At 44.2% G+C, this 25,801-nt stretch overlaps 1 protein-coding gene across 2 annotated transcripts in view; it reads right to left on the bottom strand.

Annotated features, from left to right (window-relative positions):
• CLPB (ClpB family mitochondrial disaggregase) overlaps positions 1-25,801 on the bottom strand; it is a 143,494-nt gene that overhangs the window by 68,939 nt on the left and 48,754 nt on the right. The window contains exons 4-6 of one of the 2 annotated variants that reach the window (XM_058687880.1): positions 22,896-22,999; positions 16,473-16,562; positions 2,418-2,546 (exon numbers count right to left, since the gene is read on the bottom strand). In XM_058687880.1, coding sequence (XP_058543863.1) covers positions 2,418-2,546; positions 16,473-16,562; positions 22,896-22,999 — 323 coding nt within the window. The remainder of the gene's footprint in view (positions 1-2,417; positions 2,547-16,472; positions 16,563-22,895; positions 23,000-25,801) is intronic. The other variant, XM_058687881.1, reaches the window with a different exon arrangement.

The raw sequence follows: 25,801 nt of genomic DNA, 5'->3' as shown, positions 1-25,801 counted from the left end.
GCTGCTTACTCTAGCTCTAACCCTCTACAATCTGGGGGCCCCAAATCCCTATGGATGAAGTAATTTCAAAGACAAGGGTTCTGTGTGGATCTCGTGAGCATAGGCTGCCCTGTGCCTATGCCTGCCTTGGATCTCACAGAGAGCCTCCCTCTAAGTTGCTGCAGCAAAGCCAGTGGCAAATACAGGCCCTGCTGCCTTCCCTGAAACCCTCTGGAAGAGGTCACCTAAGGTCAGAAGACTTTGGAAATGTGGCTGGCAATAGCCTCTAGGACAAGGGAGCAGGATCTTGCCTCTCGGTTGGCTGGTCACACATACAGGCAGACCAACAGAGGTCAAGGGGGGAGGGAGGTTAGAAGTTGGCAGGCCTGCAGGCCTTGAGTGACGGCCACTTGTTCAGGTTGGGAAAGGAGAAATAAGTGGGTTAATGGTTTTGGCCCTTGAGGCTGGGAAACTAGGGCAGGGGGTGTAACTAGATGCTGGGTAAAAAGGCAGGTGGGCCAACTGTAAAGTTGGGGGCTAAGGGCATCTGTTCCAAGTCAACAGGCAGGAACCATGCCCCTGGAACGGCTCAAAGGACCAGCCTTGGCCTGGAGGGGTAGGGTGGGGAGTGCTTCATAAAAGGCCCGTGCATCTTCATTTCAAAGGTGTTCGATCTGGAAGACTGGGGAGAGGGTGTCTCTTTAGAGTGAATTCCCTGTCTGCTTGGGGGCTGAGGGGAAGCAGGGAATGTAAACCACTGGACAATGGCTGGGAGTATTGATTGATTTTTAAGGCACGGCAGAGAGAAGCCCCATGGTGAATGCTCCAATTCTTAGCTACAAATGTCTTGCCTGAGATCTTTCCAAAGGACAAAGTGAGTAGCATCTTGCTTGAGACGTTTTCTAAGTCTCTGCTTCTGAGAGCAGTGAATTCTTGCTCTGAAAGCATCAGTCATCCCATCCGCAGACACCCCTGCACTGTCACCACATCCATGAGCAGTCCTATGCTTCACAGTGTTCATGTTCCAGGCCCAGGCACACTCTGCTGCCTAGGCTGGGGGGATGGGCCAGGCCTGGGTTCTAAGCCAGCATGGCTGTGGCTGACAGGAGGTGGCAGAGTTTGGGGATTACCAGAAATCCCTCCAGCCCAGCACATGACAAGGACTAGAATATGATCTGGGAATATTAGCTTGGGGAGGCAAAGGCTCTAGGACTGAAAGAATTTCTTTGAATACTGGATTTTGAAAAAGTGATTAGGTTGCAGAGGACAGTTGGCAGCAATTATAGATAAGAAAATAACAGTGTATTTTAAAAAAGATATTTCAACCAGTCAGAGAAGAACTAAAATGGAATGGACTCCTGGGGAAGAAGTAGGGTTCCCTCAGTCCCTGCCAGGATCCAAGAAAATGCTACCCTGTGAGCTCTTGGAGATTCCTGCCAGGAGGAGAGGGAGCAGGCAATCAGGGTGACCTAGAGGACTTCTGAGGCCCCTTCCTGAGCCCAGGCTCTATGAAGAATGACCACTGAGAAGGATCTTGGCCCAAGAGAGGGTCCCTAGGCTCTCAAGCAGTGGCAACAAGGGCATACACAGGCAGTCATGTGCCACACTCACTCAGAGGCCTGGCCATGTCACATCCTGGCAAGATGCTTCTTTCCCTACCCCAAGAAGAGGCCAGAGTGGGATAGGGGGAAGTGGGAGGGAAAGTGACAGCTTGGGAAGTATTTGGCAGGGTGGCAGGTAACTCTGTAACAGACCTAGACAGAATGAGTCCAGCCTGTCTGGGGATGGCATATACTGCCTTTCCAATTAAACCAATGCTCTCCAAAGGGAGGGTATTCAGTCCTGAACAAAGATTTATTGAGTTCTTACTTTACGCTAGGTACTGTACTAGGTACTAGGGACTAATTAGTCATGGTTCCTGCCTTTAGGAAGTTCAGAGTCAAGTTAGGGAGAAGGCCACTGAACACATTAAACTAATTCCAGATTGTGACAAGAGTAATTACAGGAAAGAACAGGGTGCCATGACCCAGAGTAATGGAAAGGGCCTAATTTAGACTGAGGTGGGGGGATGGGATCAAGAAGGATATCTTTGAGACTTGCACTGGTAGGGATTTGAAGGCCTCCTGTCTTGTTCCACTAGCCCTGCTCTGGAGGTCACAGAGGAGAAGACACTTATGGGGAGAGTCACAATCAAAACTCGGAGTGTGTGCAGACAAGGAGATGCTGTGGGATACGACACACACATAGGAAAAGAACATGTTCCAGGCACAGAAGGGCAAATCACACATGCCCAGACCCACTCTCATGAAGTGCAGCCATCTTTGAGGCATTTCCAGCTCTGGAAGAATAACAGAGCTCTGGGGAAGCATTTCCAGAGCAGAGAGGTTGCCAGGTACTCCTTCCCTGCTAACCCCCACCCCCATCACCCACACGCTCACCTCCATCAAGCAGCTCCTTGACTGTGCGGTAGTCATCCGCAAGGACAGCATAGTGCAGGGCTGTGCAGCCCTTGAAGCTGGCGCGGTTGTTCAGCCGGTTGTTGAAGTCATCCTCTCGGGTGACCAGGACTGGAGGGACAGCAACACAAACCCTTCCATTAGCAACAAATGCCATGAGCCACCAATCTCACCTTTTTCTTGGTTCTTTATTTTCCTCCCTCACTCATGTACCTGCTTACTAAACACATGATGTACCTACTAAGTGCTGGGCCATCTGTGCAGGGCAAGAGGTGGTAAAGCAAAACCAGTTAATTCCACAAATGTTTACTGACATTTATTATGTGTTAGGATTCATTTGGGTGCACAGAAAAGAGTCAGATATGATCCCTGACTCAATCCAATGAAGGAGGCAGACAACAAACAGATATTTACAGTGCTATCGGAGATAAATGCTATGTTAGAGGTATAACAGGATGATATAGAAAGCAGAGGGGAGCTTAGCTCACTTTGCGCATGAAGAGAGTATCCCAAAAAATGAGAGTCTTGAAGGGTGAAGAGAAACTATCCAAGTGAATAAAGAAGGTTGGGGTAGGCTAATGGAGGAGTCAGGTGGGAGAAAGAGACTGTTCTGCTAATAACAGCCATACATCTCTCTAATCTGAAGATTTTTACAATCTAGTGAGTATTTAATAGTATTTTGGAAAGAACTTTTTAAAAAAGCCATTAAAAATTTGAAACCACAGAAAAATACAAAGTAGAAAAGGCATCAACAGTTCAGCAACTCAAGAAACTACATTTAATATTTTGGTGTATATATATATATATACATATATATATATTTATGTGTGTATATATATATATATATTTATGTGTGTGTGTGTATGTGTGTGTCTTACATATAAATCGTACAAAGCACATATATATGTATCTCTCTCTATATGTACATGCATATAGGTCCTATAATATTAGAGCTTACTATATTGCAGTTTTGTTATCTTTCTTTTTTTCACTTTTAATGATGTACTATGAACATTTTTTTTAAGGTAAGAAGGATAAGTATTTCGTGTGGTCAAAGAGCCAAAAACCCTTGGTTCGGTCCAGTGCTAATATTCATGACTCCCTCTAATTTGATAGGAAAGAATCTAAATCCAGTTCCATCACTTCTGCAGGACCCTCTGGGCTGGGTGACCACAGATGTCCCAGTGTACCCTGGATGGGTCTGGTTTATGCCTACTGTCCTGGACAGTCCCAGTTTGGACAATAAATTGTAAGGTTATCCCACTTCTGGGGCCCCACCTTGGGAAATGAGACCACCTAGAACAGTAAGTATCCTGCATAGAGGACAGGGTTTCTTTTTTGCCTCATGGAGAAATTATTGGAGCTACGGTCTATGTTCCCACCTGAGTTGAGTTTGTTGGGGGCAGAATTTGGGTCTACCTACCTGTACACCCTCTTCCCTAGCCCATAGGGCTTGCAAAGGTAGGCTCCTCTTAACTCTCATTGGATAAAGGGTATAATTTAGTCAACAGGTAACCTTGCCTAGGTAGTTAAAAGCACCATACCATTTCTAAATCATTCTTTTCCAAGTGGTCACGGAATGGAGTCTATGCAATTCCCCTCTTGTGAAACTAGACTTCCTATTTAAAAGTCCCCCAGACCAGAAGACTGTCACATCTCTTCCTAAAACTAGTAGACTTCACTTACTGACCTTCTACTCTTGCCTGGAATGGTCACTTCACACAATCTATTTAATTCTTCTAACTAACTTCTGTAGTAGGTATTACAATTTCCATTTTACAGATGAGGAAACTGAGGTATAGAGGTCACATAGTCAATGAGTGGTTGAGTGAGGATTAAAACCCAGGTCTAATCCAAGTCCTCTTTCTTCTATTTTATTTTTTTAAGAGACAGAGAGAGCGAGCAAGAGCGAGTGCACACAAATGGGGGAGGAGCAGAGAGAGAATCCCAAGTAGGCTCCACGCTGTCAGTGCAGAGCCCGACGTGGGGCTTGAACTCATGAACTGAGAGATCACAACGTAAGCCGAAGTCAGAGGCTTAACTGACTGAGCCACCAGCACCCCCAAGTCCTCTTTCTTTACATCATATCATGTTGTCACTTAATTTTGCAAATAAGGGAATCAGAGCCCAGAGCCCAGACATTTTGGTCTTAGCCTTGGTTCCCACTCCCTCTTCTTTCTCTGCTCAAATGAAGGTACAAGCACATTCTCCTTGGAACTTGCCTTAATAAAGATCGGTCTGAGGTTTGTAGCTAGCACCGGGATAAGCGAGCTTAGGTGGAAGCATTTCAAGTGTTTGGCTAGAATGAAGTTGGTGGAGTGTATAGTTGAAGAACAGACAGACTTTCTTGTAGTCTAGTCAATTAATGGTAGATCAGTTCTTCTGTACCACACAGAGGCTCTCCAGACTGATGACCTCTCCCAACCTCTGAGTGTTATCTGACCTTTCCTGGAGCAAGAAGAACAGGAAGAAGGCCTCTGAATAGCTAACATACAAGTCCCACGTGCATCTGCATTTTCCCCATAGGTCACCTTTAGGACCTAACTCAGAAATGACTAACTCTTAGTCACAAATAGTCTTATCAAATCATAGTAAGTGATCTTGTTTCCAGCCCACTGCAGATTAGGAGAAACAAACAAGAAGCCTGGGGAGGAGGCTTCAGAATCCAGCAGACTGATTAAAACCAAGGGCTGCCCAGGCAGGAAGGGAAAAGAACAGCACAATAAAAAGCTGAAAGAGGAAGTCACAGAACACAGCACCTCAAAAGCCCCTAAGGGTATCACTGAACTGCCACACAGGACATTAGCTGTTGAATATAATGATGAACCTGAGGAAAAGGGATAGTTGGCTCAAAAAAGCAGGAAGGATATAATCCATTTTACAAAGAAAACACATCACTTATTCAACAAACATTTACTGAGCATCAATGCATAGTAGTAGCTTCTGGAGACACTAATGAGTAAGACATGATTCTTGACTTTAAGAAATTAACAGTCTGATGCAAGAATCAGGAACAGACAAATTATAACACTGTTTTGTGAGGACAATGACAGAGGTATACACTGGATGTTTGCCATAAAAAGCAGATGAACTCAAGGAACACAGTTGGGGCTATTCGGTTCAGGGACAAATGTCAGGAGAGTACCAGCGTCATAGTCTAGCTAATAAGGAATGTCTGTGAGGAAGACCCCTGCTCATCTCTGAGGTCTCACCTCTCACCATGCCCTTCCTAATGAGCTTTCTTGCCTCTGAACTTTTACAAATACTATTCCACTGCCTGGAATGCTTTTCCCTCTCCATGCCTTCAGCTGACTAACTCCAATTCATTTTAGGCCTCTGATTAGAAGTCACTTCCTCCAGTATTACTCTTCCTAAATTTGAGGCAGTTATTCCTCCTAAGGGCTTCCTTGGCATCTTAAGCATCTCCCAATTACAGTATTTATCATATTCTGTTGTAACCATCTGTGTACTTGACTATGTTCCCTACTAGACCAAATGCTCACTGAGGACAGGAAGTGTGACTGTCTTCAGAGCTGTATCCCCAGTGTCCAGTTTGGTGTCTGGACATAGATACGCACTTCACAAATACTTGATGAATTAGTGAATAAATGCGTAATACATAAATAAGGTCCTAGTATTACCTTGTTTTAGAGCGTGGCTGTTAAATAAGTGAGCTCAGGAGCCAGACCCTGGTGTTTGGATCCCAGTTCTGAACTTACTGACTGTGTATCTTGGGTAACTTACCTAACCTCTCTGTGCCAAGTTTATCTGTAAATGGAAAGAGCAGTACCCTCTCATGGGATGTTTTAAGGATTAAACAAGACACTATGAGCAAAGGGGCTTGGAACAGTGCCTGGCATATAGTACCTCTCAGTAAATGTCAGCTATTATCCTTCCTGTCTGGTCTTGTGCTTCCAAAGTTCATTCTGTCTGTGAAAAGTGGTCCCATTTGGGGAATCCTGCATACACTTTTCCCTTCTGAAAGGCGCACTGCTGACTAAGAACCAGCTGTTTAATTTGGTGTTAGTCAGCAGTACCCTGTTTGACAGACTCTTTCTCCCTTGTGCTTGTTAAAATCCTGTAGCACTAGTGTTCCACAGAATACTCTTTGGAAGTGAGTAGTGTACTACAATCTCTAGAGCATTTTCCTTTCCTTATTTATTTCAGAATAAGCCTGTGAGGTATAAGTTTATTTTCTCATCTCACAGATGAGAACACTGAAGTTGAGAAGGGTGCTACAATCAGTTAGGACCCAGTGCAGGTCAGCTAGGCCCATTCTGTGCTCTTGCAGGAAGCTCTTTTCCTGACATCACCCAATTCGAGAAGCCTCTCCCAGAAGATCTTGCTGAAGCCCCCAGATCATATGATGTCATACTATTCTCTATCCAAAACAAGTAGCTAAAGGTGGAAAGGAGGTGTGGGGAGAGGTGCGGCACGTGCCCTCACATATTTACCCACTCTCATTGAGGAAGAGTAAGTAAATCCACGAAAGCTAAAGTGACTCATTCAAGACTGGCTCACCAGCTGCCCACCAAGGTGGTCTTTCGAGGCCCCTGTCTGAGCCAATTCTCAGCCAGCGAACTGACCCCTTCCTAAAAGAAGACATTTCCCAGCCTCTACCAGCCCAGGGAGAGATGAGCTCAGGCTCCTGCTTCTCCTCTAAGTCAGCCATTCCCGTCTCTTCACCCCTCTGACCACAGGGAGAATGATAACGCATCCCACTGTCATCCTTCTGCTCCCACCTCTGTCTTTTGATGTTGCAAAGTCTATACCTGGGTGGTGTGGCCAGTATGTGCCTGATGTGCACTCTGCAGGATTCCCTGGACTCAGCAGTGTCAAGGAGTCAGCAGAGGTGAAAGTAGTACCTGAAGCCCTTCATGTAGCCCTGGCCACTTGCCAGCACTGCTGAAATTACAAAAAAAAAAAAAAAAGCCACTGTCTCCCACAGTGAGAAAGTGATTTAAGGTAATGGGGTCATGCAGTCCTGACTTTAAGCTCTGCCACTACTAAGTTCTTCTATCTGTAAAATGGGTATGATAAGAAATCACTTGAGGAACACTATGTGTTTAAATATTATGACAATCAAATCTGGTACCAGGGTTTTTTTTTTTTTAAGACATCATCACCACAAATATTTACTAATGTTGCTCTCCCTTGGGTTAAGCACTGGGACACAGACATGAATCAGACATGGCACTTGTCCTCATTTGCAAAGTCTACGGGGGGAGACTGAAAAAAGGTATATGAGGCAAGATGGGTGGTCTCTGGTTAACAAAAGCTTTATTACCACTGCCTTGTACAGGGGAAAGGCAACCCTAGAAACGAGTGCCTCTCCCTCAGGCTCAGCCAGCCTCTACCTGCCACTCCAGAACTTGTGCCATCTAATGTCATGGAGTGTCTAGCGGTGCCTTTGCTTTTAAAGATGTGGGCATGTCTCCAGGAGAGTAAATGTCTGTGACTAATCTGACAAATGCGAGAACAATCCCGTACATTTGTGCAGCATTTTATAGTTTCGAGAGTACTTCAATGTGACTGTTTCCTCATTCCATGACAACTTAGGACAGATGCCATCGCTCTACTCAACAGATTAGAAGACAGAGGTAAAGAAGCTGGGTGGCCTGCCCAACGCACACTGCCAATTGGTGGTGGACCAGAACAAGATCTGGAGCCTGCCTGGCCTTATCCTTCATACTTCTCAATGCCCAGCTTCTGTCAGTGCCTGCAGGCTCAAGCCTCACATAATCCAGGGTTGCTCAACCTGGTTTGAAGCTCAGGATGTAGGTTAAATTTTTATCAGAGTCTCGGGGAAGAAGCCTTGGGCTCTTAGCTTCCCCCCCCTCAAGATATTCTATATCAGGGCACCTGGGTGGCTCGGTCGGTTGAGCATCTAACTTTGGCTCAGGTCATGATCTCATGGTCTGTGCATTCGAGGCCCACATCGGGCTCTGTGCTGACAGCTTGGAGCCTGAAGCCAGCTTCAGATTCTGTGTCTCCATCTCCCTGACCTTCCCCTGTTCAAGTGCTGTCTCTCTCTCTCTCAAAAATAAACATTAAAAAAAAAAAAGATATTGTGCATCTTTTACCTCTTTAAATCCTCGCTATAACCTGAGAGACAGCACCTTGCCAGCATGGGCAGGCCGACCTCTCAACCCGTGTGGACACTGTCAGCTCTGCTTCTTGTGTTTGTCTTCAGGCAGGGGATGGGGCAGGAGAGAGACCTCCTGTGCAGGGTCACCACGAGACTATCCCTGGGAAGGGCAAGGCCCTTCATTTTCTTCCACAGCCTGGAAAACCCTCCTTCCTCTCCAAATCCTACTTGTTCTTTAAAGCCCTGTTCAAGCTTCCTCTTCCAGGAAGTTCTTTCTTCCCAGCTCTGCTCTGGATGCCTGTCATGTTGATTAGGCATACCCATCTGACCAGTTAATCATTTATTGCCTAAAAATACCCCTTGTAATACTTTCTTGTGTTAAAATTTCCCCCTGACCCCCAGTTAGATCATGGATAACAGTAACTAGTTCATAACATTTTCTGTATATATTTCATATAGCATCACCTCAGTATTTTACACATCTATAGCACTCAACATGAGAACCTTCAACCATCTGCCTGCCCATGAGCACACCAATACTGAGCTCCTCAAAAGAGTAAGTGCTATGAGAGTCATACATGCACAGGGTCTAATGGCAGCAAAGACGGGGCACAGGTCATGTGGCTTGGGGAGGAATCTCCCAGAAGAACGGTCTTGAGGATGAAGAGGATCTTGCCAGATGGAGAGAGGAAGAAAGGCATTCTAGGAAAGAAAGTATGTGCAAAGGCCAGGGCATGAAGTCTGCACTACCTGGCCCCTGGAGAAACTGAGTCTTTCAGTAAGCCTAGAATGCTGCGGGCAGAGATGAGGTTGCCCAGGGAGGCAGAGACCTGACTCAGAGTATTTGGATTCTACCTTGAAAACTATGGGCATGCAATGCAATGATTTTTCTTAGGGGATTAAGCAGCATGGAGAACAGCAAGAACAAAAAAGATCAAGAGACAAGAGAACTGGATTCAAAAATGACTCTTTCACTAACTGAAGATGCATTTCAATCCCTCTGTGCCCCCAGATTCCCTATTTTCATTTTTTTAAAGTTTATTTATTTTTAGAGACAGAGAGTATGAATGTGAGCAGGGGAGGGGCAGAGAGTGAGGGACAGAGAGAATCCCAAGCAGGCTCCACACTGTTAGCACAAAGCCCAACATGGGGCTCGATCTCACGAACCACGAAATCATGACCTGAGCCAAAGTCAAGTGTCGTACGCTTAACCAACCGAACCACCCAGGCACCCCCAGATTCCCTATTTTTAAAGTTGAAGAGTTTTTCTACACCAGTGGTTCTTAAACTTTAGTGGGAACAAAACCACCAGGGTAACTTGTAAAAAAAAATGTTGATTCTTGGGGCACCTGGATGGCTCAGTTGGTTAAGCATCTGACTTTGGTTCAGGTTATGATCTCGCGGTTCATGGGTTCGAGCCTCGAGTCGGGTTCTGTGCTGACAGTTCAGAGCCGGGAGCCTGCTTCAGATTCTGTGTCTCCTCTCTCTGCCCTTCCCCGGCTCATGTTCTTTCTCTGTCTGTCTCTAAAAAATAAATAAATGTTAAAAACAAATTTTTTTTTAAAATGTTGATTCTTAGGCCCCCATCTCAGCAATTTTTAGTAGGCAGGGCCTGGGAATGTACAGTTTAAAAAAGCCCTTTGTGTTGCTCCTCAGAGAAAACTCTAAGAAGCATCAAACTAGATGGTCTCTGAGGGTCCCTCCCACTCTAATGTTCTTGTGACAAACACAAGAAAGATACAAGGCTAGTCAAACCCATCCCACCTCCACCTGCTTCGTCCTGCTCCAGAGAAGCTAAGGATGTCTGGGCATCAGAGCACTCTTCCCAAGCCCTATGTTTAGAAACTTAGAGCAAAGCCCCCAGGACACCAAGCCTTGGGATGAGACCTCCAATATCTCACTTATACCTCCTTCTGCCCGCCTCCAGAATCCCAGTTGGAATTGGTCCTTTTACACCATATACTCTAGTCTATCTCCTCATTCATCCACCAAACATTTATTAAGTACTTTCCATGGGCTGGGCCATGGCCTGCAGAGCTTGTAAATGCTGCAAATAACACTGAAAGAAATCCATCTTTTATAAAATATCTCTGGCAGGAAAGAGTTCAGAATTTTGAGTTCAAGAGAACCAAATTCTGATCCTGCTGACTCTGGAAAATTACTTTGTCCCTCTGGACCTCAAATTCATCATTGGTAAAATGGGAACATAAATATCTATGAACTGGGTTGCTGTGAAAATCAGAGATGATGTGGTATAGTAAGGGGCACAGGAAATGGTTGGCACCTAGGAAATGGCCATTTTCCTAGTCCTGGAGCTGTTAATATATCCATATTCCTATGACTTTCAGAGGCTTTTCCCACCTAGTCCTAGTTAATGTCTCAACTCCTCCCTTCCTGCTGGCAAGACTCCCCATAAGAGGACCCTGGTGATCCTACCATGAATCCTTAGCAGGCAGTATTGTGCAGAGGTCAATAATGACTGAGGAGACTGGGGAGCAAAACTCACTGTATAACTTTGATCAAAATACTTAACATCTCTCAGAATCTGTCTCCTCATCTGTAAAACAGATATCACCACCTACCTTGCAAGATTCAATGGCAAGCCCAATTGAAACACAGATGAAGGATCTGAGTGGATATATATACAAGTGGCCATGAGGCACATGAAAAGATGATCAACATCATTAGCCATCAAGGAAATGCAAATCAAAACCACAAGATACAACTTCACATCCATCAGGATGGCCAAAGTAAAAAAGGCAGTAACAAGAGCTGCTGAGGATGCAGAAAAACTGGACCCTTCATACAAGGCTGGTGGGAATGTAAGATGGTGCAGCCTCTTTGGAAAACAGTCTAGCAGTTCTGCAAACGGTTAAACATAGAGTTATCCTATGACCAAGCAATTCTACTGCTAGGTATAAAGCCAAGAAAACTGAAAACATTATGTTCACACAAAAACGTGTACACAAATATTCACAGTAGTATTATTCATAGTAGCCAAAAGGAGAAACAACCCAAATGTCCCTCAACTGATAAATGGAGAAATGAAATGTGGTCCATTCATCAACGGACCATTCAGCTATGGAAAAGGAATGCAGCACTGACACATGCCACAACACGGATGAACCTTGAAAACATGCTAAGTGAAAGAAGTCAGTCCAAAAAATCACATATTGTATGACTCCATGTATATGAAATGTCCAGAATATGCAAAGCTATAGAAACAAAGTAGATTAGTGGCTGTCTAAAGTTAGGAGGAGTTGAGAGGAAATGGGGAATGGCATTTCTTTTTATGGAGTGATGGAAATGTTCTAAAACTTGACTGCGGTGATGAATGCACAACTCTTGTGCATATATTATAAGCCACTGACTTACACACTGACTTTATATATTTATATATGTATGTATTTTAGAAAGAGAGCATGTGGGGGCACCTGGGTGGCTCAGTCAGTTAAGCGTCTGCCTTCGGCTCAGGTCATGATCTCACGGTTTGTGGGTTTGAGCCCTGGGCTCTGTGCTGACAGCTTGGGAGCCTGGAGCCTGCTTTGGATTCTCTGTCTCCTCTCTCTTCCCCTCCCCCACTAGTACTCTGTCTCTCTCTGCCTCTCAAAAGTAAATAAATGTAAAACTTAAAAAAAAAAAAAAAGACAGCATGTGTACAAGTGGGGGGAGTGGGTAGGAAGGAGAAGGGGAAAAAAAGATAGAGGGAGAGAGAGGGACAGAGAGAGACAGAGAAAGAGAGAGAGAGGGATTCTCAAGCAGGCTCTACACCCAGCGCAAAGCCTGACGTGGGGCTTGATCCCATGACCCTGGGATCATGACCTGAGCCAAAATCAAGAGTTCCAACGCTCAATCCAATGAACCACCCAGGCATCCCTGACTTACACATTTTAAATGACCGAACTGTACAGGATGTGAATTAAATCTCAACAAAGCTGTTATATTTTTAAAAAGTGTATGTAAGGAGGTGAGCACACTGCCTGACATACAGTAGATAGTCAATAATGTTAATACATTTATTATTGTGCCCTTTCCTCTTCCTGATGCCACTCCAACTCTGACGAGAATCACCTCTCAGATTAACACTGTACAATGTGTCAGGCTCATTGCAAGAGCCCATTTCATACTCAGTAGAGGGTCACAGGTGAGTCCTGATGCCTAATACCCTAGGACTTAGAGTCTTTCTCCAATACTCAAATAAATATATAACTCTTGGTGAAGTAAGAAAAAAATGGCCTCCATTTATTGAGCACTTACTATATGCCAGGTATTGTGCTAGGAACTTTACAACTATTTTCCTCCCAAGAATTAGGCTGTTATTATTATTCCTAGTTAATTAATGAAGAAACCATGACTTACAGGGTTGTATAAATTGTTTCAGATCACAATGATATTTAATAATTGAGCTGCTCTGTTTAACTCCAAGGCTTGTACTCTTTTCTCTATGTGATTACATGACATCATTATTCCTTTTATCTATATGTTACTCATCCTTTATGATTTAAGCAGCCTGATCTTCACCGATCTCCTTTCCCTCTGTGCATTTGAGTAATGTCTAGTCTGTATCAAATTAGTTACCATTCTCTTTTTAGTCTTAAATGTTCTCAGTTGCCTCTTATGTATATTCTTGAACATGGCAGGTGCTCAATAAATACTTCCTTAGTGAGTAGATGTTGGAGTTTGTCTCCCCAAGCAGAAAACAGGTTTTTGAAGGAACAGATACTGTGTCTTACACATCTTTTTATCCTTCATACAAAGAAGGCACCCGTGGTCTCTAGGTTGGCCTATAGGTGGAATACCAAACCCCACTTGAAAATGGTTCTCACAGACACCATGTTCTCTGCCCATGGACCGGAAAATTTCTGCTTAAGAACAGGACTCTGCTTATCTCATTATTACCTTCTACTAGGAGCTCAGAAAAGGTTTGAAGAATTAAAGGTAATACTGGGTCCACACTTACTCTACTGAAGGCACATCAAGGGCAGCCTTCCCCCAAGGACCCCAAACTCATCTTCTCTCACCCCCATGAAAGGGAAGGGGGAGAACAGGAAGGTTGGCCTAGAACTTCAAGAAGACAGGTTGTTGACCCTGCCTGTGGTGCTAGGCAGTGTGGCATCCTCTCTGGGCCAAGACCCCTTCTTTGAACATAGACCTAGGTCGAGCTTTCCAGAGCCCACATGTCACCTTCATACCATCATATTCAAAGAGTGGGGCAAACTCTTAAGAATGTGTTACTCTGCTGTCTGTAGACACGTTGGCACTGTGTTTGACCCTCCTCTTCTTCCCATCTCATCTCTCACAGCAGTAACATCTCACAGCCATCTAGAGTCCCTCTGAGGTGGCCAATCATTACTCTGAGCTTAAACCTCCCCCACTGCCCCTGCTTTGCCCCCATCCCAACTAAAGCAGAATTCTTTCAGCTCCAGGGATCCTCTGGGTAGGGCTGGCAACAAGAGGAAGAGCCTGCCCTCTCTGCCTTTCAGCCAGTTATGCTACTTGGTTGGCCAAACCTGGTCCCTCTGTGCTCCCCATCTCTATACCTGCTTGCCTCTTCTCTGCCTTTTCTTCAAAATGTTAAAAACTTGCAATAAAAACAAATACAAAATGCTGTAATTAATAGCCAATTCCAAGCCAACCCAGCATCTCTACTAATAAACCTCAACACTTGCAAAAAGAACAATAAATTCTGCCTCTCTCTGGTTCTGAGGTGGTCTCTTTTATATCCAGTCCGTGTGTGTGTATGTATGTGGGTAAGTGTGTCTACATATATATTTATTTTCCTTTATTTCCCATCCAGGGAGGGGCAGAATAATGAACTGCGTGCGTCAGGGAAGATGAATCTGAGATACTAGGGAGCAGTGCAGTAAAAAGATTAAAGTGTTATTATTGTTGTTTTTTTTTCCCCCATGGTCCATTGTGACAGCTCGACCGTCATCTGTAAAAAATGTCTCAGCGAGAGATAATCATCGGAAACTCAATAAAGCGTCAGGGGGAGCCTCAGCCCCCATCAATCACTGGGTGCCTGGAAAATTTCAGCCCTCTGTCTCCCTTCCTGCTATCCATATAAATGTCTCTAATATATTTTGTGTGGTGTGTGGGACCCATCCCTGATTTGGAACTTTTGATGAAAAAATATTTATACACAAAATATGTAAATCAGTTAAAAATCACAAGACTAGTCCTTTGCCACCTCATCCCACTTTTCTTTTATTTTTATAAATGTATCAAATTTATTCTTTTTAACAAAACATGTCAACTCGTCTATCTCCCTCTCCTAGTCAAACATATATAAATATGGCTAAAAGGAGGGGAACAATTAACCTAACTGGCTGATACACTTCATCTTGAAGTTGGCTAACAGGCGTGATGGATTCACAGTACACTGTCCATCCTGGTGACTCTGTAGTGGCTGGCACTGCTGAGAAATGAGATGTAGAACCGCTGGCCCTGGAGGAGTGACAAGGCTGTGACATTGATGAGGAAGAGGCAGGGACATTATTAAAAATAATAACTTGCCCAAATAGCTTTTGGCCTGGCAGATTCCCAAGCCTTCCAAGACTCTGGACCAGCAGAGGTTCTGGGCTAAGTGTGGGACACCTAGAGGCTGCTCTGGTGGCCGGGTTCTGTGTAAGAGCAGGAGACAGTTCCGCTGGCATTTGGCTGCATCTCTCTGCCTCAGTTTCCTTTAGTGCCTACATCACAGGGCTGCTACGGGCACACAGCATCAGTGTTACCTGCTGCTGCAGCTACCTCATCACCATTGTCTTATGGTGGCCCCAGTCTACTAATGCCACATCTTTCCCGTTCACTACTCTTCAAAATAAACCTGCTATATGGCTGCTTCACCTGGACAAGTTCACTTAACAGCCTGAAACACATTTTTCTTTTCCTCACTGTTGTGGATATAATACACCCCTTCACACCCAACTGCACCCACCTTCAGGCCCTCCATAAAACCTTCTTATACTCTGGGGCTCAGATACCATTTTATTTCCTTGACTGCTTCAACCAGAGATTCTCTTCTTTGAGCTCTGATAGTCCTTATTATCTGCACCTCTGACTGGACACTTGTCAAAGACTGTCTTGGTCCAGTCTTCAATCTTTATTATTACTATTTACTTTTCTTGCTAGTATCTCACACATTTGCACAATGCCTTGTATCTTCTCAAGTGCTTTCATAAGTACTTCAATTTGATCTTTATAATAAACCAATAGTTTATTCTTTTCTATAGATGAAAAAATCAAGGCTCAGAGAAATAAAGAGAAATGCCCAAAGTCATACAGTTAGGTGATGACCAGGCCACTCCTCAGACTCTAAATGTTTGGCTCTTTACAGACAACAGTTTGCTACCACTGAATAGCATTTGGAAGCCCATGTCAAAGATTCTGAATGAAGTTCCATAAAAGTATGGTGAGGATAATGATGATGATATAAAAACAGCAATTTACATTAGTGGAATTCCTTCTATGTTCTAGGTTTTAGGCTAGGGATAAATATACTATCTCTAACTCTTCTGGTAACCTTTATTTTACAAATAAGGAGACAGAGCCTCAGAGAGGTACAAAAAAATACTGCAGGTGTCATAGCTATTAAGTGTTCTGTACTTATGGCATTAGCCCACAACCTCACCAGGAGTGAAGCTTAAAGTGGCAAAATAGGGTCTCTTCCAGGGAGAAAGTCCAGACGAGTTTTTAAAAGCAGTACAAGCCCAAGGCCAGAACTAACATCTGTAGACTTAAATCATGCTACTCAAAGACTGGGGACCTCTCTTATGCCCTTGGGAGGCTTATTCTTCCATCTAAATTTGTGCTTTCCAAGGGGATAGAGGGGCTGGGCACACAGTGGGTACTGGGTGATTAACTTATACTGAATAGATGAGCTAAGATGAGACGACTCCCTGGCACGTCCTGGGGAGGGGGAGAAATGTTATAGAGAGCCGTTCCATTACCGCCAGTGGGAACTCCTAGCCATCTCCTGAACTCCAGGGCACTTGTCCACTGGTTTGTGATGCGCCAGCTTGCACCGTCCTGTCCCCCATCTGAAGACACAGAGATGGGGAGGTCAGCTGGAGCAGGCCAGGGCCTACAGCCCCTGGAGCTGTGGGAAGGGGACCACCCAGGCTATTGGGGTTAGCCTTGGGAGGTACGGCCTACTCCCCAGAAGGGTCCTATGCCAACCCAGCTTCTGCACGACTCATCTTTATTCAGCCACCACTTGGAGCTGAGAAGAGAAGCTGATTTATATCCTATTCTGGTCATGTTTCTGCCGTGTTTTATTGTTTTAATTGTACATATGAGAGGCGCTCAGAGTGCTCGCTTGCATTTCTGACAGCCCCAGACACCCAATGTTTATAACAGTTACTTACAAGCAGCCTGCGGCATCCCTGGCTGGGCGACTTGTTTACTGTTATCGTTAATTTATTGCCTCCTCCACCTGAGGATTGGGACCCACCACCCATCGGCCAGCCACAAGTGGAACTCTCCTGGAGTGAGCATGAGTGGGGAGCAAGGCACTGAATGGAATGTGGTCAAGATCGGGGAATGAGTTGGTAGAGAAGCAGCAGTGATCTCCACGTTCTCCTCCACATCTGTCCCCTCTATGTGCCTTTGTTTAAGCTGTGTCCCTGCTTAGAATATCCTTTCTTTTTTCCTTTCCTTTCCACCCTCCAAAGCCCAGCTCAAATCCTACTTCTAAGTACATTACCTGCTCTGATGGTGAGCCTGGAGTTTCTAGAATCTTAGAAATCACATGGCTGACAGGGGCCTTGGAGGCCATATTGTCCAATGACCCAGGGCAAGAATCCTCTATACAGAATCCCTGATGGGCAGACACCCAAGCCTCTGTCAATGCCCCTTGAGTGATGAGTTGCTCAATACCTCCAAGGAAGGTTTGCATGGAGTCAAAACCCACTACAGTAGAGAAATTCTTCATCAAATGACATTATCCTTTACACTATGCTTTACTTATCTCTAGTCATCCTAATAGCCCTGTAGATGAGTACTGTTATCCCTATGTTAGAGAGGAGACAACTGAAATTCAAGAAGCTTAAGTCACTTGCTTAAGACCATACAGCTTGTAAGTACAGAACTTAGACGAATAGAGCTTAGATAACTGCCTGGCACCAAAGTCTGACCTTTCTCCAGGACACCATTATGCCTCTGAAGATGCCACTCTTGAGGGCTAACGACAATGGACAGAACAGTCAGGCCAGCAGGGTTTCTACGCCATGCACTCCTATATCACTTGCACTAGCAGACCTGCCCTCTGCCCAGAAACACCAACTCTGACAAAGGTGGGAGATACTGTAATGTGCCTGACTGAGCAGGCTTCTTGCCAAGGAGCAATGGTCATATGTAAAACAGGAGAAGGGTTTCACTAGGAATGGGGCAACCAATAATAAAGTCTCAGAAAGGAGGTCACAGAAGTTCCTTTCCTTTCTAGACTGTGCCTGTGCTGAGCAGGCAGAACAGAGATAACAAGGGCACTTCTCTGATACCTTTGGTCCCCTTGTTTGGATCCTCTCTCCTCCTCACACCTTGTCCCCTCACCTCTTACCTTAACTCTTTTCCTTGGGCAATTTTAGTCACATCCACTGTAGTCCCTACCAAGTAAACACAGGGGGCTCCTACATCCCTATCTCCTGACTTCTCCTTTGAGCTCCAGACCCATACATCCAACTGTTCACCCAAATCAGAAATTGGGATGTCACCATGGATACCTCCTTTTCCACCAATTTCCACATTTGGCTAAGAACTCAACCTCATAGTATGTTGTTCATATCTACTTTCTCCATTCCCAAAGATCACTTTTAAGAATCCCTAGAAATTATAAGTGCATTTTGGGGGAGACAAACATAGCTTCTCATCCAATTCTCAAAGGGGCCTATCATCCCCTAAAGGTCAAGAGCCATTGCTGATCACTCCCCTCCAACTTCATCCTCCACCCCATCAGAATGATCCATCTAAAATGCAAATGTAAACTGAGCATCTCCTTGCTTAAAATCCTTTAATGGCCTCCAGAAAACAGTGTGAGCACCCTAGGACTGTCCTACAATGTTCTTCTCATGTGGAACCCTGATTCCCTCTCTAGTCTTACTTCTTGCTATTTTCTCAGCACTGTGGCAGATGAGTCCCCCTGCTATCACCCACCCACCCCATGTCTCTGCATGTGTTGTTCCTTCTGCCTGGAAGATCCATCCCTCTTAGTCTGCCCGTCAATCTCCCACTCATACTTAAGACCCAATTCAAAGTGACTTCCTAGATAGCCTGCCCTCAGGTAGAACTCATCATTGCCTTTATCAGTGCTATCTATATTCTTTGTACGTCTACCTTTGCATTTATCACCCTGTACTGTGGTGTCTTGTTCATAGGTCTGTCTTCTCACTTGACTGGGAGCACTGTTGACTGGCTAGACCATGTATATTCATTTCTACATTCCCAGCATCTGGCAGAGTGCCTGACACTCAGTAAATGCTACTGAATTATAAAGAAATAAAACTAATAAGCAATTACAACTGTAGAGCACTTTACAATTCACACGTCATATACTTTATCTCTTGATGTTCACGATACTGATAAGGCAGAAAAATGATCTATTACTGGGATTTGGGGAGATCCTTCCAAGGTCACAAACTACAACTCACCTTTCAGTACTGAGCACAGTATAAGACCCACAGAAATTCTACTAGAAATTTAGTAAATTTGATGGACTTAGCATGGTCTCTGCTCCAAAGGTGAAGGACCGTCCAACTGAGCCTTTGACTTTCCTCTGGATTTGCGTGGACACACTCTGGGCAAGGGGCTCACATCCCGTATTCTATTCTAGCTTCCTCACACATCCCATAAGTCAGGTAACCTCCTGTGAAAAAGTATGTCCAATCCAAAGGAAAGAGAACCACAAGATTCTTTTGTTTCTGTCTACTTCATCAATGAGAATGACCCAGAATTGGATACAGTAGGCAATAAATAGTGGTTGAATAGATGAAAGAATGAGATACCTTTAAATGAAAAAAAGAAAGGAAATCTGGTTAAGAAGGAGCTAAAGTCTTGGTAAGGAGAGAGGAGAGTCCTGGGATGATTCTAAAGGACCGTCACTTTTTAGGACTTAGCATACATGAAGTTGGAGGGGAGATCACATTCAAACTGATATGTCAGGGAAAATCAGATAAGCTGCCAGAAAACTGTGGCAGGCAATGATGCAGTCTGGAATTTAACAACAACAACAAAACAAGTGCAAAGACAGGCATATCCTGCAAGCTACAAGATTGAGTTCATCAATGATTCTGACAAAATTTTAGTATTTTTTTTTAATGGTTCTTTAACACTTAGGTAATTACTGGGTATCAGTATGGGTTCTCTATGGACAACACAAGGCCATGCCAGAATAATTTAGTATCTTTTGGGGAAAGGGTTACTGGGCAAAAAAAAAAAAAATATGGCAAATGCTAAACACATTTTTATTTTCACAAGAAATTTAAGAAAATCTCTTAAAATTCTGTGGACAACAGGACAAATGGAGGCTAGAGATAAATGAAGTTTGGTGGATTCAGTTGTGAATGTTGAATAATGCTTCCAAATTGTCCTGATTATGAGGTCCAAGGCTCTGTACTGAATGGAATCCTTATGAACATTTAAACCAAAGACTAGCACATAAAGTACATGATAGCAGGGATCTTGTCTGTCTAATTCACCAGTGCCTAGAACAGCGCCTGTTAAATAGGAATGTCATATGAATCCATAGAAAGCCTACACACCAAATTTGCAGATCATACAAAATGAGATACTTAACATTATAATCTTTATTTCATAAGGAATATAATAGCCTTTTCCACTATTTTTGTTGTCTACCTACCTACCTTATACAGAATGCGGTATGGCTAGTGTGAGAGTTAAAAATTCAGAGGAGGCAGGCAGGCAGCGGAAAGAAAGAAAGGAAGGAAGGAAGGAAGAAAAAAGAAGAGAAGAGGAGAAGTAAAGAAAAAGGAAGGAAGGAAGGAAGGAAGAAAGAAAACATCTACAACAGGGTTAGCAAACTACAGTCTATGGGCCAAATCCAGCCTACTGCCTATTTTGTAAATAAAGTTTTACTGGTTCATATCCATGCACATTTATTTGTGTATTGTCTGTAACTGCTTTTGCACTATAGTGGCCAAGCTAAGTAATCAAAACTGAGGCCCACAAAGCTTAAAAGCCACTCTACAGCTCTTTCTAGGAAAAGTATACTGACTATGGATCTAGAATAGAATGTTGGATATGAACATCAATCTGGAGATAACAAAGACATAAAAGAATGCAGGGGTTGGGGACTGGAGTGAAAGTAAAGGTTAGACTACACGGCTTCACAGCTCTGAGATTCTGTGAAATCAAAAATAATGACTGAAGGGCAGCTGGGTGGCTCAGTTCGTTGAGCGTCGGCTTCAGCTCAGGTCCATGATCTCACGGCTTGGGAGTTTTGAGCCCTGCATCGGGCTCTGTGCTGACAGCTCAGAGCCTGGAGCCTGCTTCTGATTCTGTGTCTTCTCTCTCTCTGCCTCTCCTCTGCTTGCACTCTGTCTCTCTCAAAAATAAATAAGCATTAAAAAAAAATTTTTTTTTTTAAATAATGACTGAACCCTGCTGGAATCCTGAGAGCAAGTGAGAGGGTACTTATTCAAACAATCCCTTCCCTTCCACCTGGCTCTGCTCTCTCAGCAAATGTTCCTCCTTGCTTTTTGGTGAGAGCATCTGGACAGAAGACAGAGCTGAGGACAGTAATACTGTGTTTGAGTAAAGAGAGGACAGCCCACAAAGCAAGTCTCCACATAGCAAGCTGCAAATATAGGGCAAGTTTGGTACTTATGAAATTCTCCTCTGAAACATGAAGTGAACATAATTCCTCCAGCTCAGTGGGGAATCCAAAGAGGCATAGGTCATGGCCTGCACATGGAACTGTCAGCTGAGGAGGAGAGAACAGACATATGGGCAGATGAGAGTTCAAATAACCATATAAAAGGTCAAGATTTAGAGAACATTAAAAAGAACAGCTGAGGGCAGGTTGCAATTATTGCCAAGGACAGTAAAGGCTTTGTAGAGGGTCTAGCCATAGCGGTGGAGCTTGACACAAGGAGTAGGTTTAGAGAGGTAGAGAGGTAGAGAGGTAGAGAGGTAGAGAGGTAGAGAGGTAGAGAGGTAGGGGGAGGGCAACTCGACACTTCACCAGGGCAGCAATGCTCTGATGCTCTTAACATTGCTCTCGTGCTGCTGACTTGAGAAACCTCTCTGGGGCAGCAACAACCCCTCTGCTCTGGGCTACCAGAGCTATGTCAGTCTGGCAGCCTCACTGACAGCTCCGAGGGCTAAGCGCACCACTCCCCTGACTGGACGTCCCTCCAGCCAACGTTCCGACCCTCAGGCAGTCAGTGTGGCTGGCTGTCTTCCAGGCATCACTGCCGACCCTGAAGCAGCACTGCTTGGCTGCCCTGTTGCTGGAAACAGGGGTATCTCAGCCTCTGTAAGCAACACAGGATAACAGACAGGGAGGGAGGAGACCGTCCGAACAAGCAAAAGCCCAAAAGTAAAATACTCATTTCTGCCTGTAGCCAAAGCAACCCATCCTCTTCTAGACCTCACTTTCAAAGAACCACTCACCAGAGGCAACCAAGACTGACTTCACTGACTACCCTCCGACAGACATGTGACAAACCCTAGTATGGGTGCACATTGCCTCTTTCTTCTAAAATCCAAACAACCCACATGACACTTTTGGGAGGTGCTTATGACCACTGCATTTTACAAACATAAACGTCATGGCACAGAGAAGGTCCACATTTGTTCTGGGTCATAATGGTAAATTGAGGGGCCAGTCCCAGAGACAGGATTGCATTTTGCATATAGAAGGCGGGGGAGCAGTATTCGGAGTAGTATTCAGAGGGACTTCTGAGGCAGAGGAAATCAGTGAGGCTACTTTCTAGTTCTAGGGCAGGGACGGAACAGGGTAAGTCTGCAGGAAGTAGAAGAGGAACAAAGCCACATTCCATGCAGTTGCCTTAATTATTTTATGGAAACCTGCTCCATTGTCCACTCCTCTGAGGCTCCACAGGCTGAGGCGCTTTCGGAACACCAGGTAAAAAGTACCCCCACTCCCTGCTGTGGTCATGAAGTCAGACCTCTGTCTTATTCCCCGAGACTTTTGAAGGGACATAAATTAAATTATAGAGCCACAAGGGACTGTGAAAGGCATCTATTCCAAGCCTTTTGGGTTATCCATGAGTTCCCAGAGGATAAAGAACTTATAGACTCTCACTCTGAGTTGCTGGTAGAGCTGGCACAGAGCAAGACTGCCTGGTAGCCAAAGGGAGAAGAGTGCTCAGAACAGCAGGGGAGTCTATGCTTACCTTCCAAAGAATGGATTCCCTGCTCCTTGGCAGTCTTGTAAACACTGCTGAAATCATCCCCGAGGTTTGGGTCAGCACCAGCAGCAAGGAGGACCTGCACCACACTGGAAGAAATCAGAAAGACAGAAGTGTCAAAAGCTGGAAACGCCTAGGAAGTAGAGTCTCAGGTTCTGATACCTGTTTGGGGATTGGATCTGCGTCTGTTCAAGTGAGTGGTACAGGGGAAACAACATGGACTCTGCCAGTGTGAAAGTCACGGGTAGGAAACCTCTGAAACTTACTAGCTGAGAGGCTCTGGCCAAGTTATTTAACACCTTTCTAAGGCCCTATAGGCTTCCACAACTACAAAATACAAAGTATTTATTCAACGATTAGTTGTCAAATGCTTCCTGTGTTGTAGTCACTGTGCTAGGGTCTGTGCCCTCATGGAGGTTACAGTCTTCTGGGGAGGACAACAATTTAGCATAAAATTGTAGCAATGTGTGATCAAGGCTATGATGGAAGAAGTACCATGTGCAGTAGGAAACCAAGGGAAGGGATCAAGAAAGGCCTCCCAGAGATGTGGTATTTAAGGTATTTAAGACTTGAAGGCTACAGAGTCGTACCTGGGATGGTGAAATGGGAGGACTCAATGCGTTTACAGATCCTGGAGGCAAATGAGCACGGGGCTTCCCCTGAAGAAAGTAGGGCTGGAGCAGAGAGTGTAAGGGGGAGAAGCATGGGAGAGGAAGCAGGCCACTGAAGGGCTTAAAGGGGAAGGGACTTGACAACTTGTGCCTTTCCTCCCCACCTCAAAATACAAAGACTTAGAAAAATACATACCATATTGAAATACTAAATTAAAACATCCACCTCCTTAAAATTCCAAGAGTAGCCACTATTCACAGTTTGGTATATCTTTCCAAACCACTGCTATTAGAAAAATCACTCCAGTAGCTGTGTGTGAATGGACTGGAGGGAGGAGGACCAGAGGCAGGGGCATCTACAGACTCAGTGAGGTTAAATTAGGTAAATTTATAAAGCACCAAGCATAGTATCCTTGACCCAGGAAGTGTTCGTATATACATTTACTTCACTCCTATTACAGAATATTCCTGCCAATGCTTTATTTTTTCTGTAACAAAAAAAAATGTGTTCACTATAAAACATTCAGAAGATATAGATAATTAAAAAGAAGGAAATATTTTAGAATATGTAACAGGGGCGCCTGGCTCAGTCAGTTAAGCAACCAACTTGTGCTTTTGGCTCAGGTCATGATCTCATGGTTCATGGGACTGAGCCCCACGTCAGGCTCTGTGCTGACAGCATGGAACCTACTTGGATTCTCTCTCTCTCTCTCTCTCTCTCTGCCCCTCTCCCCTGCTCACATGCACGGGCTCTCTCTAAATAAATAAATAAATAACCTTAAAATATATGGTTTAAAAAAGGGAATATATAGCATCCATTTTTTCATGTACGTACATTTTTATTTACAAAAATAAGATCATACATAAATTTTCTCTGAACACACACAAACACACATATTTCCATGTTTTAAGTATTTGTCTATCACACTGGGTTTTTTTTTAATGTTTTATTTTATTTTTGGGAGAGACAGAGCAAGAGCAGGGGAGGGGAGAGAGAGAGGAAGACACAGAATCAGAAACAGGCTCCAGACACCGAGTGTGTCTGCACAGTGTTCTGACCCTGATGCGTCGCTCGAACCCACGAACTGTGAGATTGTGACCTGAGCTGAAGTCAGATGCCTAACCCAGGAACCCCTACCACATCGGTTTTTAACGGCTGCACAGTGTTCTACTATAAGACTATTGTATATTTTATTTAGCCAATCTCCTATTGTAAAACATTAGATTATTTTTAATATTTCAGTAACACATGTCTGATTATTTCCTTTGGCTAAATTCATTGGAGATGAAGTCCTAGGTCAAAAGCTTAAACCTTTTTAAGGGTTTTGATAAATATCACCAAACTGAATTTCAGAAAGACTGTACCAATTTTTATTTTTACTAGCAAAGGAAAAAGAGAGTAACTGTTGGGCCTTCCTTTCTCCAAAATAGGGTGTTTATCGGGGCGCCTGGGTGGGTCAGTCAGTTAAGCGTCTGACTTCAGCTCAGGTCACGATCTTGCAGTCCGTGAGTTCGAGCCCCGCGTCGGGCTCTGGGCTGATGGCTCAGAGCCTGGAGCCTGCTTCCGATTCTGCCCCTCCCCCGTTCATGCTCTGTCTCTCTCTGTCTCAAAAATAAATAAACATTAAAAAAATTTTTTTTTCAAAATAGGGTGTTTATTTTTCTTCATCACGTGTCAATCTGGTAAAGAGAAATGGAATCACACCGCCGTTTCAACTGAATTTCTTTGATTACTAATGAGGTTGGACTTAAAAGAATATGTTTAGGGGGCACCTGGGTGGTTCAGTTGGTTGAGTGTCTGACTTCAGCTCAGGTCACGATCTTGTGGTTCATGGGATTAAGCCCCATGTCAGGCTCTGTGCTGACAGCTCAGAGCCTGGAGCCTGCTTCAGATCTGTGTCTTCCTCTCTCTCTCTGCCCTTCCCCTGTTCGCCCTCTCTCTCTCGCAAAAATAAACATTAAAAAAAAAAATGTTTAGTAGTTAGTTGTGTTTCTTTTTTAATGAATCACAACAGTTGATTTTATTTTCATAATGTCCTTTGACCATTTTTCTCTTAGTATGTTAATCTTTTGCTTACTGGCCTTCAGAACTGTTAATGTTTTTGAAGGCATAAGTGGTAAGCAATTCAAAAACTTACTCTAATTATTATAACTATTAAAAAGTCAAACAGTAGTTTTAGTTTTTCTCTTCTTTGTTAGATTTTCAGTATCTGTAACCATCAGTGTTGAGGGTTTTCCCTGTACTAACTGGCTTGAATTTCATTACCTTCAACAGGCAAA

The sequence above is a fragment of the Neofelis nebulosa genome, chromosome 10 (genome assembly GCF_028018385.1).
Source record: "Neofelis nebulosa isolate mNeoNeb1 chromosome 10, mNeoNeb1.pri, whole genome shotgun sequence".
Lineage (NCBI taxonomy): Eukaryota > Metazoa > Chordata > Mammalia > Carnivora > Felidae > Neofelis > Neofelis nebulosa.
This window is presented reverse-complemented; position numbering and strand designations above follow the sequence as displayed.